A 14,206-nucleotide genomic window follows, 5' to 3' on the forward strand; every position below is an offset into this window, starting at 1 on the left:
CAAACAATCTTACTTCCTCAGGAATAGGTGCTGGCCTAGAATCTTCCCTAGGTCAATGAAATTTGTTCAAAATGTACCTACCCATAACAAAGTAAAACCTCAGGTTCCCGTAACCAGTAGTGTCCATGTATGGAGTACATAATTTCCTCTCTCCATCTTTGAGGAAGACCATTGATAAACCCGATTCTATTGTTCCACATTCTGTACCAATGACAGCTCCCAAGATGTCCCATCTTAAAAAAATGAAAATCATTAAGAATTAGAATATGTCAAATATTTAAAAAGTATAATTTTTATTTTAATGAAGAACATAGTATTGAATAATTCTGAAACAAAAATGTGGTACTACAGATTTTAGATAATGAACAAACTTTTAAACACCATAATTATGTTTTTTTCATAAAAAAGATGAATTTAATCAATACATTGTATATAGTGTTTATTAATAGTATTTATTCTAAAAGTACTTATCATTGAGGTAGGAAATCAAAAAAGAAAACAGGAAACCATAAAAAACCATATCATAATGTCATAAGTACTCATGTGGTATTTTGCACATTAAAAAAGAAAACTGTAGAATGGAAAGGTATAAAAGCTGCCAAAAAAAGGGATATGGAAATTAAACTTGGTCTTGTCATATAGGAATTTGTATATGTAGAAGAGAATAAAATATTTACTATTTAAAAATATCTCATGTCTCTTCAGTATTTATTTCTGGTCATATCTAATTTGGCCATTGTTAGTCACACAACTAACTTGCCTACAGATGGAGAAAACTAGGACACACAGAGGTAAATGGCATCCCTAAGGCTAACCACCTAGTTGGCTCTAAACCTAACATCTTCTGATTCTCAGTTTGCTGTTAGTTTAGTAGTTACATTTCTAAAGAGGGATCTGTGTCAGGATGATTATGTTGAACTATTCCAGTTTATAATAGATTTGTGACCAAAACGTTTAGAAAATACCTATTATTTTAAATTTTAGTAGAGTATGTCAATCATTCAGGAGCACAATAAATAACTTTTTGAGGAAGCTCTTAATAGTATTGGAAAATTGTAAATTAACCAGGAACCTCTCTTAACTCATACTAGAAAATTTCACACTCGTTCACTGATCTTTTACTTGCTCCATTATTCCAATTAAACCACTCAGCCTACTGATCCACAAAACAAGTTAAAGTTACAAATGATGCATATGATGACCGCTTTTAGGCATCTATATATTTTAGACCACTTATAATGTTAAAAATTAAATTAAAAAGAGGGAATTGTCATGGACCAAAAGAACCTTCTGTTCAAGTGAAAAGTGGGATTAGTAGTCTTCTTCTCTTAATTATTAGTTGTAAATGAATAACTCTCCTAGTTATCAAATGAATTATTTTCATGACCTCTACTACAGAATTGTGTCAGATATAATTCAGACTGTATATTTCTTTTCAATCTTTAAAGTCCAACATATTCTAATTTTACTCTACATTGGCCTTTATTTTTCCACTATTTATTGGAAGATAACCAAATGAAGCTATTTCTTTAGAAACCCAAATATTTATAATCAAGTGAAATGAAAAGTTTAGTTCATTTTGAAGAGAAAGAAGGAGACAGAAATCTGAAAATCATCTTGTAAAAGTCTCAACACTTTGAATAAAGTATTTTGCACTTATTAAACATTCAGTAGGAGCCTGTTGTAGCACAAGCTCATTCATTTATGATTTTGTGGAAGCACAGGTTTGAGTTCAGCTGAAGGCAAAGTATCCTTGGGGGGATCCCAGATCTCCAAGGCCTTGGGGAGGGCCTTTCACTCCTGGACTTCAGAGTTCTGACTCCTAAGGTTGCAAAGTTGTGGTTAATTCCAGTTACAAAATGATATGGTCTCTGACTCTCTCCTAATATAATAATGACATGAAGTAAAACAATAACTAAACCTTTCAGGCCAGCAGTGGTACTGGAGGAGCTCTACAATGCTAGTAATGTCTAGGATGGCATGGCAATTTCCCTGAAAGGGAGTGTTAGTTCTCTATGATTTGAACTGTTTTCTCCAAGGAAATGTGGCTCTATGTGAACTGCATTTGAAGAAATGTCTGCCTAGGGGAGAGAGCTCTATACAACATACCAATTTATATTTATTCTTTGATGACTCATTCTAAAAATAAAGTCCCCAAATTATTTATTGTAAATACAGTGATATCTATTATTTATTATAGAGTGTGATGAAGTTGGAATACAGAAAAATGTTTAATAATCATTAAAATGCCTTAAGGCAACTCTTTTCCTTAGAGGTAGCAAGATTGCAATAATATTTAATTTACATTTTTAAAATACAACTTTCTATTTTTATGTCAAGAAAAAGAAATACTTTTTTGCATGTAAAAATAATTTAAAGAAATTTCTTCACTGGAAAGTTGATGGTTCCTCTACCAGCTGTCCTGGGATGGTTTCAGAATAAAATTATTTTAATTGGCTCAAACTTTATTACTTTTAAGAATGATGTTAGAGAATAGAACTTAAATGTTATTACCAAAAAAAAAAAAAAGATAAACATGTGAGGCAATGATGTGTCAGTAAATGGAGGAAATTCTTTCATAATATACATATACCAAATCACCATGATGTACACTTTAAAGAGTTTATAATTTTAAATTTCTCAATAAATTACATATCAGTTTAAATTATATTAATAAAACTAAAATTAAACAAAAAATTTCCTTCATGAGCTTAAAACAAAGTATCTTATATATTCTTTGAAGGGAAGCTTGGCAGTAACTACCAAAATACAAATTACATATATACATATATATGTATATGTACACATATACTGATTCTCCAATTTTTCTTTTAGGAATATATATTTCAGAAATACTTGAAAAACTATACAAAATTTTTATTACAGTATTCTTTGTCTATTAATAAGGGTTGATAGGTAAAAAAGGAAATTCTAGTGAGTTTCTTTTTTTGGTATGGCCATAGAAAAGTCTGAATGAAAAAGTCTGAATGTATGTGTCTGTGTGTATAGGGACTTCTGATTTTTATTTTAAACATTTGCTTTGAAATAAGCAATATTCAAATCAAATAATTTTAGAAGGCATTTAATTTATAAGTATCATAATTCAGAATGAAAACTTAAATGATCTCATTATAGGTTAATGAAAATACTAAGAATGTTAACATAGGCAATAAAGGCTTTATATTTTAATCAAATTATTTCCTACTATTATTGGCATAAATGGTTGTAAAGGTAATGGAACATTTTACATTATTTATGTAAAACTGTTTTACTATAATTTCCAGAATATATTAAACCAAGTTGGCAACTTCAGGTCTGAACTAAAATATAGAATAAAGCTTGGCTATAAGATCCCACATTTGCCAAATTCATAGGTTTTAATCTACTATGAATTCTCTGAGATTAAATAAATTCATTATATCCATAAGGTCTCTATTAGGGATGAATTCTCTGATATTTAATAAGGGATGTACCAGAGGTAAAAACCCTTCCACATTAATTTATATTCATGAGGTTTATCTCCAGTACGAGTCCTGTGATGTCTAGCAAGGTGTATACTTTGGCTAAAGGCTTCTCCACATTCATTGCATTTATAGGTTTTCCCTCTAGCATGACAGCTTAGGTGAAGGTAAAGGATGAGCTCTATCTGAAAGCTTTCCTGAATGTACTGAGTGCATTTCAAAAATTATGTTCTTCATTTGGTTCTACTGTATTTCACTTAAGTTCAATTTTATTTTAGGTTTTATTCCACACATTATGGTTTTTACACTCTCTTTGGATTAACATTAATGAAAATATTGGCTTTAGAGGGGTAAACAGCATTCAGCTTTCTTACCAATAAGACAGAAATATGACCTACACTGCAGAATGTTTAGAGAAAATAATGTATTGACTGGTAAATTACAGTTCAATCAGTGTTCGTTTCCTTTTCTCCCCCTCTGTAAAATGTAGTGCTATTTTTAAAAAATGTTATAAGTGAAAGTAGAAATTAAGATGAATTTCTAAACTATAATAACTATATATTTTTCATACTAGAATAAGCAGAAAAACAATCCTGGACAAAGTTGCAATATATAGTATGCAAAGTGTTTTTGCTTAAACATTTTTAAGCAAGGGGATACTTACTGAAAGACTGCATTTCATCTATCTGTTTCTATATTGAGATTTTGGTCACATAACCTATCTGGACCACTAAATTTATAAATTTGTTATCTGCATGGTCAAGTGGGTTTTGCTTCGATAAAATAAACATGCCTATTAAAAAAACCCACTTAATAAGATGTTAATTTAGACTGCAATCTATTTTTAATTCACTTACCCAGAATTCTAAGCTTAAATAAGACCCTGGCTGGTGTGGCTTAGTGGATTGAGTACTGGTCACTGAACCAAAGGGTTGCCAGTTCAGTTCCCAGTCAGGGCACATGTCTGGTTTGTAGGCCAGGTTCCCAGTAGGGGGAGTGCGAGAGGCAACCATACATTGATGTTTCTCTCCCTCTCTTCTTCTTCCTTTCCCCTCTGTCTAAAAATAAATAAAATCTTTTAAAAAATTAAATAAAGTCCCTCATAAGGCTTATAAGTATTTTGTAAAATGTATTCTAATCTGGGGTAATATAATTCTTCTGGGTAGGCCAGAGGAAATAATTTATAGAAAATAAGATGCTCAAACTGCCCTAAAGAGTTCTAAATTTAAAACCTATTTTTAATAAAATAACTTACATTGAAAAGGCTATAATGAAGACAGTTTCATTGTTTTTTGTCTATATGCAGTTTTAATTTTCAATGGTTATATGTAAGAGTCTTTGGTACTATCTCTCTAGAAAAAGGAATACAATATAAAATTATTTTATATTACTTTTTTCTTAATTTTATTATACTAGATAGCATTCAATTTTAAGAAAGACATTTTGAGTCAGTTATAGGTGTGTTCCACTTTGCAAGAAATGTCTTTAAAATATATAACTAATATTTACATTTTGGTCTCTTAATTAAATCATCTATCAGACACTAAGCTATGGCTAACCTGAGAAAACCACTGTCTGTGCTAAAATTTTCCCCATAATTTTAGGTGAGTTATTTTTAAATATATTTCTTGAAAGAACTTCTTTGGAGAGAATTCATACAGCAGTTATTTTAATAGGGTGTGCATGGTAGTAGAATAAGACTACAGGACTGGAAGTTGGAGGGAATTGGAAATAAGTTAGCAGTTCAGAGATTACTCTCTCTGACATGTGAAAAGAGTCAGCAAGGCCAAAGATGAGAAAGGAAATTTGGTCTTAGGATAAATCCTGTTTCCCCTCTGGCACCTTTTCTATGTCTTGCTGGTGTGTTAAAATTCTGGGTATTCTTTCATAACTGGGAAGTATTTGCCATAGCTAGCTTTTTATTTTTTAATTAGGGAAAGACTTCATAGAAGTGATGGCTATGGCCTGAGAAAGGATACCTGTATAAATCATTCTAAAAAAGTACAGTTGGAAATATCTTTTGAAGTTTATTTATTATTATTTTATCAAGTATATTTTATTGATTATGCTATTACAATTGTCCCTTTTGTTTTCCCCTTTGTCCCCCTCTGTTCAATACCCCCATTCCCTCCAGCAATCCCCTGCCTTATGTCCTTAGGTTGTACATATAAGTTCTTTGGCTTCTCCATTTCCTATACTATTCTTAACATCAATAAAAAAAATTAAAAAATTAAATAATAGTTAAATTTTAAAAAATCACTGTTCATTATTATTTTTTAATTGTCACCCAAAGATGTGTTTTAAAAAAATTGATTTGGTGGGGGGGGCATGGTAGAGAGAGAGAGAGAGAGAGAGAGAGAGAAAGAAAGAAAGAAAGAAAGAAAGAAAGAAAGAAAGAAAGAAACATCGATGCGAGAGAGAAACATCACATCCATCTGTCACTTCTCACACGCACCCTGATGGGAGATCAAACCTGCAACCTAGGTATATGCCCTGACTGGGAATCAAACCAGCAACCTTTTGGTGTATGGGATGACACTCCAACCAACTGAGACACACAGTCTGGGCTTTTGAAGTTTAAAGAAAGAAAGAAAGTCTATTTGTTTATTATGATAACAATATTTTCATTATTGAAAAATTGGGAAATATAAGGAGTAGAAGGAAAAAAATCACCCATAATCATATTACTCCAGAGACAAAACAGGGTGCAGTTAGGCCCCCCAAAAGGGGGTTTGTAATGGGGTCCAGAACTTGGGGTGTCCAAGAAAAATACAGGATATTCTCACCACTTCCCCAAAGGTGGGCTTCCATGGGGGATGGCAGACAGAGAACAGGGTCATTGAGAGTTACTTTGCATTACAGCATGTGTGCATGAGAGCTCAGAGAAAGTTTGCTCCATGATGCAGAGGAACAGTGTGAAGACCATGTGGGAAGCAGAGGGGAGAAAGGACTCTTGCTGCTGGGCCATGAGAAGGTGCCATGTGATTTTAATTAAGAACTGGAGATTGCAGCCATTCAGAGGATGGTACTAGGAACAGCAAGAGGCCTGCCTAGCTGAGCTCTGGACTTCTGTTCTTTTTCTTCTGAAGGACGGTACCCCTCACTGGCCTGACTGGCCTGACTGGCCTGATTGGGCAAAGGAAGGGAAGGCAGGACTGTGTGTGTTGGTAGGTGTTTTAAAGGGATTTTGAGATTTAACGGTGACATTTGGCCATTAATCAAAACCTGCATAACTTCTGAATAAATAGTTCCTTTCCTTTTCACCAAACTCTGCCATTGAGAGCGATAATTTTTAAGGGCATCAGACAAAGGATGTAGAACAGAGAGACCCTGGGGAAGGGGGTTGTTGTTCCAGTAATAGTTTCTGGGCTCCACCCCCGCAATGGTCCCATATTCAGTAAAATATTTGTTTCTAAGAGTTTTGTATATCTATTTCCAGATAGTTGTGATAATACTGTATAAATGTTTTTGTATTCTGCCCTTTTTTTCACTTGCATTAATAACACACACATTTTCCAGGTTATTATTAACTCTTTATAAACAGGCCATATAATATTTTATTATGTACATGACAAGCTACAGTTATGATTCTATTGCTGATTTTCAAAATACAGTAATAGATAATTATATTATTTAGCCTAATTTGTGGACCTGAGGAATTAAATTTTCAGTCTCCTGATGCCCCTAGAGTACAGACAACCCCAAGCTATGCTTCCTAAGATGTCAGAGTTCTGCACTTCTTCACATAAACTTCCAGATATTCAGGACTGTCTTGGCCAGTATTGATCAGATGAACTACCAAAGAAGGAATATGGGAAATAAACACATGTTGAAATATGGACAATTTGGTGCCAGAAACTTACTCTGATATTTTCAACAGAAAAATCCTATCACTAGCTAATGTTATCCCATGATGTCAGGAATCAAATCGCTTTAGAAGAATTCAGATTTCATCCTCTTTTTCCATATCTGAGAAGGTCCTCTCAGATAGGGAGCCAGTGGGTGTACTTTGGATACTTATATGGACAGCTGGTTTGGTGAGGAAGAAGGGGCCATTAACCAATTCAAGAATGGCAGTGCCAAGGGCAAAGTGTTGTGTAAGGTGCTGCAAATTAAAAAAGGGTCTACAATTCATATGAAGGAGTTTCAGAACTATTTTAGCATACCTAACTAATCATATCAAGCTTTTTTAATTTGAAAAAATGCTGTTTATATTTTTTAAAGATAAAAATAATTTGCTTAAATAGAAAGCAATGTTAAAGAGGGGTTCCAAGATGGCTCCAGGGTAGCTGGAAGTTCCATTCACTTGCTCCCAGCCCCAGACTGGTTTTGTAGCTAAATCAGAGAGCAATCAACTCAAAAATCCAGCCGAGTGTGAGTGAGAGTGGGTGCGAGTTAGCGTGTGTGCGGAAAAGTGTGTGGGTGTGTGTGCGAGTGCCTGCCCGCCTGTGAGGGCACTCGGGGGCAGGTGGCCAGGGCTCTCTTGGTGGAGCTGCTGCCTCTACTGCCACCTAACCCAGTGCATCTGGCTAAGCAGGTTTGGAGCAGGGGCCAATCCGAGGAAATTACAACGTCCTTTCAGGAAGAAGCCACCAGAGTGGCTGCACCTCAGTGCCTGAATTTGTCTCTGTGCCTTCTGCCCTGGGCAGGGCTATGCACCCTGTCACCAGAGGCCAGGGTCTGGGGGCTGTGGCACTTGCCAGGGAGAGGGCTGGTGCTTCCCCATCTCTGGGCTCTGCTGGAACTGTGCATGGGACAGAGTCTGAATGAGGAGGCTGCAGTTTGGCTGAGGAGCTGGGAGCACCAGGAGGCTGAGAAAGGTGGCTGATGCAGCACTGGTTGCAAAGACCATGGCGGGAGCACAGCAGTGGGAGTCCAAAGCTGAGACTCACTGAAAAGAGTGGCACGAGTGCCCCCCCCACCCTCAAGTCTTATAGTTTTGCTGCTGGACACTTCCCTTCCTTCCCCTACCCCATCAGGATGACATAAGACTTGAAAGAATACAATGCATACAGGATACAATCTTTTGATTGGGGAGAGAAGGGGAGAGGTTTTGGTTTGAGAGCGAAGTGCCCACTAGTAACGTCCTGTACGTGCCCAGACTGGGGATCCAACCCACACCTAGAAGCCCTCTAAAGGCAGACGCGGTCCTGACAGGGGTTGAGCTCCTTAGTCAGCCAGACAGGGGAAAGTTCCCACCAATGAATGGGCCAATAAAAATCAGGACCCAAATACAACAGGAGAGTCCACATAATCCACACAAGGGACATTCCTAGAACATCCAGATAGAGAAATCAAAGATTCTGCACCATGGGGGCTCTCTGCTGTGGGGGGAGATGAAAACTGCTGGAAACAAATGCACTATCTCTTCTTTCTTTCTTTATTTTCTTCTTTTCCTTAAAGGGGCAAAGCACAGGCTTTCTGTCTGTGACTAACCACCTTGGGCCCCAGCAAGGGGAGGGTGGTGTGTGGACTGGAGTTGAGTGAGGATAGTCTGGAGTGAGGGGCACTGGGGAAAGTCTGAGGGGAGCAGCTGTGTGGTTTTCAGGGCCCAGGTATACCTGAGCTCCACAGAAACCATCTTTCTTGAGCAGAGCTAGCCCCTCCCAGGGGAAAATCAATTTCCTTACCCTCTGGGATAATGCTTCTTCCACCCCCTGGAAATCCCCTCACCACAGCCTCTGAAATCCTGTTTGCTCCACTCAGCAACTTTTTTTGTTTTTTCAGTTTTGTTTTGTCTTGGTGTTGTTTTGTTTGTTTTTTTCTTTCTTTTCTTTCATCCTGCATCTTAACCATGCTGAGGAGACAGCAACATAAACAGACTCAGGGGCATCAGAGACACAGGCACAGCCATCCTGGGAAACAGACTGGTCTACCCTGTCATGGGAGAGCCACAGAAACACCCTCCTGGCATGTGACAGCTCCAAAATCTTGTCTCTGGAAGCCTACTAGGGGTCCTGCCCTGCCAAGTACAGGGAAATAATCCACACAGATTTAGACTAGTGGCACAAAAGAAGGGGAACACACCCGCCATCTTCCTTAAAGTCTGAAAGGCACCTCCCACAGGAGATCCAGAAATCATAGCCCCTTGTTTCCACCAGAAGCCCTCTCAGAAATAGTTGGATCTGCAACTAGTCTAAGATTGACAGCCAGCCAGCAGGTGGATCCTGCGGTGACTTGGCACATTGGCTAACACACCCCTGGATCCAGTGCTGATTAAAGCCAGCTTTTCATAGCAACTTGGTCCACCCTGGGAGCAGCCAAGCCTGGAGGAATCAGTCACAAACTGGATTGCCTGTAGATTTGAAAAGGCAGCCAAGGGCCAGATGTGGATAGCACCTGACACTGACTTAAATCAGACTCAGACATCAAAGTGGTATCCAAAGGAAGTAATCAGAAGGCAAGATCTAAACTGTGCTGAGACAGGTACACTTGGTTCTTTTTTTATTATCTTAGCTATTTTTTTCTTTTTCATACCTTTTTATTTATTTACTTTTCTTTTATTTTTGGTGCTCTAATTTTTCTTTCATATCTCCTATTCTACTCTTACCTTTGACCACTCCACTGTTCCCTTCTTCTATCCTTTTACTATTTTTGTTACCTTTTCTGTGTTCCTTTCTCCTGTTTTCCTCTTTCAATTCACTACGAGTAGTAGTTCTCTTCCTCTTTCTCCTTTCATAATCATTTTCTTTCCTTTGGTCTTCTCATATTCTTTTTCATTATCCCTTTATCTACTATTCCATTGTGCCTCCATTGTTATTATTCTTTGCTCTATTTTTGTTGATATAGCTGTGGTGGTCAAGGGGGTTGCTTACTTTGGTGTTGTTTTTGTGTCGTTTCACTTTTTTCTGCCAGCACCTGTATAACAGTGTACAGCATGTGGTGGTGGTTGAACCTCTTAGACAGCCAGATAGAGAGGAGTTCCTACCAACGAAAGGGCCAGTAATAATGAGGACCCAAATACAACAGGAAAGTCTACATAACCCATTCTTAGAGCTCATTCCTAGAGCCTCCAGATCAGGAGATCAAGGAATCTGCACCACTGGGTCCCACAGGACTCCTAACAGACAAAGCTACTCCAGAGACAGAAGTCAAAGCAAATCAATCTAACACACAGAGACAAACACAAAGAGACAACTAAAATGGGGAGACATAGAAACAACCCCAAACGAAAGGAAAGGAGGAATCTACAGTAATAGACCTAAGAGAAATCAAGGTAAGCGATTTCTTAGACATAGAGTTCAAAGTAATGGTTATAAGGATACTAAAGGGACTCAGTGGGAACTACAAGGAACTTAGTGGGAACTACATCAGTATAGAAAACTTGAACAAGAACCAGTTAGAAATGAAGAATGCAATATGTGAAATGAAAAACACATTGGATGAATTAAATTCAGGCTAGACAAAGCAGAGGATGAAATCAGAGAGGTGGAAGACAAGGTAGAAAAATCACCCAGTCAGAGCAAAAAAAATGAAAAAAGACTCAACAAAGAATGAGGATAGTTTAAGGGTGATTTGGGACAGCATGAAATATAACAATATTTGCATCATAGGGATACCAGAAAGAAAAGAAGAGGAGCAAGGGATAGATGACCTGTTTGAAAAATAATGACAGTAAACTTCACTAACTTAATGAGGGAAAAAGTCACAAAAATCCAGGAAGCACAGAGTCCCAGTCAAGATGAACTCAAAGAGGCCCACTCTAAGACACGTTACAATCAAAATGGTAAAATTTAAAGACAAAAAGAGAATCTTAAAGGCAGCAAGGGAGAAACAGCTAGTAACAGTGCTTTGCAGTAAGGTTATCAGCTCATTTCTCAACAGAAACACTACAAGCCAGAATGGATTGGCACGAAATATTCCAAATAATGAATAGCAAGAACCAAGACTCTATCCAGCAAGGCTCTCATTTAAAATAGAAGGCAAAATAAAGAGCTTCCAAGACAAAAGAAGGCTAAAAGAGTGCATCTCCACGAAGCCAACACTGCAACCCATGCTAAAGAGACTGCTTTCAGAAGAAGAAATAGAGAAAGAGAGAGAGAGGGGAGCACAAGTACAAAGGGAAAAATGTCAATGAATAAGTACACATCAATAACAGCATTAAATGTAAATAGATTAAGTACTCCAATCAAAATACAGGGTAGCTGAATGGATAAGAAAACATGACCCACATATATGCTGTCCACAAGAGACCCACCTCAGAACGAAACATATACACAGGCTGAAGATGAAGGGATGGAAAAATGTTTCATGCAAATGTACATAACAAAAGGCTGGGATAGCAATACTTATATCAGATAAAATAGACTTCAAAAAAGGCCATAACAAGAGACAAAGAAGGTCACTACATAGCACTTAAGGTAGTAGTCCAACATGAGATTATAACTCTTGTAAACATATTTGTACTCAGTATAGGTGCACCTAAAAATATAAAGAATATATTGAATGACTTAAAGAAAGATATCGACAGCAACACATTGATAGTAGGGGATTTTAACACTCCATTATCAACAATGGACAGTTCTTTCAATCGAAAAAATCAAAAAAAATACTGCAGAATTGAACAACACTCTAGATCAAATGGGCTTAATTAATATTCATAGAACATTTCACCCCAAAGAAGCAAAATACACATTCTTCTGAAATGCACATGCATCATTCTCAAAGACAGACCACAAGGTAGGGCACAAAACAAGCCTTAACAAATTCAGAGAACTGAAATCACATCAAGCACCTTCTCAGATCATGATGGTGTGAAACCAGAAACCAACCTCAAGAAAAAAAACCTTCAAAAACATTTAAATACATGGAGGCTGAATAACATGTTATTAACTAATGAATGGGTTAACAATGAGATCTAGAAAGAAATCAAAAGGTATCTGGAAACAAATGGAAAAGAAATACAACAACCACAAAACTATGGGACACAGTGAAGGCAGTCCTGAGAGTGCAGTTCATAGCAATACAGGCCTACTTCAAGAAGATAGAAAAATCTCTAATAAACAGCCTAACCCTTCATCTAAAAGAACTAGAGGAACAACAACAATGAAAAGCCCAGAGGAAGCAGAAGGAAGGACATAATCATCATCAGAGTAAAATTAAATGATACGGAGGCTAAAAAGACAATTCAAAGGATCATGAATCCAGGAGTTGGTTCTTTGAAAAGATAAATAAAATCGACAAACCATTAACTAGACTCACCAAAAAAAAGAAAAAGAAAAAAAAAAGAAAGGACTCAAATATATAAAATCAGAAATGAAAGAGAAGTAATATCTGATACCACAGAAATATAAAGGATTGTAAGAAATTACTATGAACAACTATATACTAAGAAATTGGACAACCTGAGCAAAATAGATACATTTCTAGAAACATATAATGTCCCAAAACTGAATCAGGAAGCAGAAAACCTGAAGAGGCTGATAACAACTAGCAAAACTGAAGCAGTTATCAAAAAACAACTGAAACACAAAAGCCCTGGACCAGATAGCTTCATAGGTAAATTTTGCCAAACATTCAAAGGAGAACTAACACCTATCCTTCTCAAACTATTCCAAAAAAATTCAAGAACAGGGAAGACTCCCAACATCTTTTTATGAGACCACTATTATCCTAATCCCAAAACCAGCTAAAGACAAAACAAATGAAGAAAATTACAGGCCTCTATCTCTGATGAACAGATGCTAAAATCCTCAACAAAATACGAGCAAACTGGATCCAACAATACATTGAAAAGATCATGCCCATGGTCAAATGGGGTTTATTCCAGGGATGCAAGGATGGTTCAATATTCACAAATCAATAAATGTGATATATCACATAAACGAAATGAGAGACAAAAATCCCATGACTTTATCAATGAATATAGAAAAAACATTTGATAAAATCCAGCACTGATTTATGATAAAAACACTCAGCAAGGTGGGAATAGAGGGAGCATACCTCAACATAATAAACATCATATATGAAAAACCTACTGCCAACATAACACTCAATAGGCAAAAGCTAAAATTGTCTCCCTTAAGATGAGGAACAAGACAAGGATGTCTTCTTTCACCAATTTTATTCAATATAGTACCGGAGGTCCCAGCCCCAACTATTAGACAAGAAGGAGATATAAAAGACATCCATATTGGAAAGGAGGAAGTAAGACTGTCATTGTTTGCAGATGACATGGCAGTGTACATAGAAAACCCTATAGGTTCCACCAAAAAACAACTCAACCTGGTAAGTGAATTCCTCAAAGTAGCAGGATACAAAGTCAATATTCAGAAATCGATGGCATTTTTGTACATAAACAATGAACTATCAGAAAGAAAAACTAAGAAAAAAATCCTATTTACTATTGCAAGAAAAAATAAAGTACCTAGCAATAAATTTAGCCAAGGAGATAAAAGACCTATACTCAGATAGCTACAGAACACTGAAGAAAGAAATTGAGAAAGATACAAATAAATGGAAGCATATACCCTGTTCATGGATTGGAAGAATTAACATGATTAAAATGTTCATACTACGCAAAGCAATCTATAGACTCAATGCAATTCCTATTAAAATACCAATGGGCACATTTCATAGTTCTAGAACAAATACTTCAAAATTTATATGGAGCATTATGCTAAGTGGAATAAGGCAGGCAACAAAAGACAAATACCATATGATCTCACCTACAAGTGAAACCTAATCAACAAAACTAACACAGATACTTCTTCAAGGAGGACATACAGAGGGCCCAGAGACATATG

At 36.6% G+C, this 14,206-nt stretch overlaps 1 protein-coding gene across 2 annotated transcripts in view; it reads right to left on the reverse strand.

The window, feature by feature from the left end:
• RELN (reelin) overlaps positions 1–14,206 on the reverse strand; it is a 558,168-nt gene that overhangs the window by 184,989 nt on the left and 358,973 nt on the right. For both annotated transcript variants that reach the window (XM_054564075.1, XM_054564074.1), the window contains exon 12: positions 82–233. In XM_054564075.1, coding sequence (XP_054420050.1) covers positions 82–233 — 152 coding nt within the window. The remainder of the gene's footprint in view (positions 1–81; positions 234–14,206) is intronic.

Source organism: Pteronotus mesoamericanus, unplaced genomic scaffold (assembly GCF_021234165.1).
Source record: "Pteronotus mesoamericanus isolate MK-2021 breed Mesoamerican mustached bat unplaced genomic scaffold, CSHL_Meso_final scaffold_85, whole genome shotgun sequence".
Taxonomy (NCBI): Eukaryota; Metazoa; Chordata; class Mammalia; order Chiroptera; family Mormoopidae; genus Pteronotus; species Pteronotus mesoamericanus.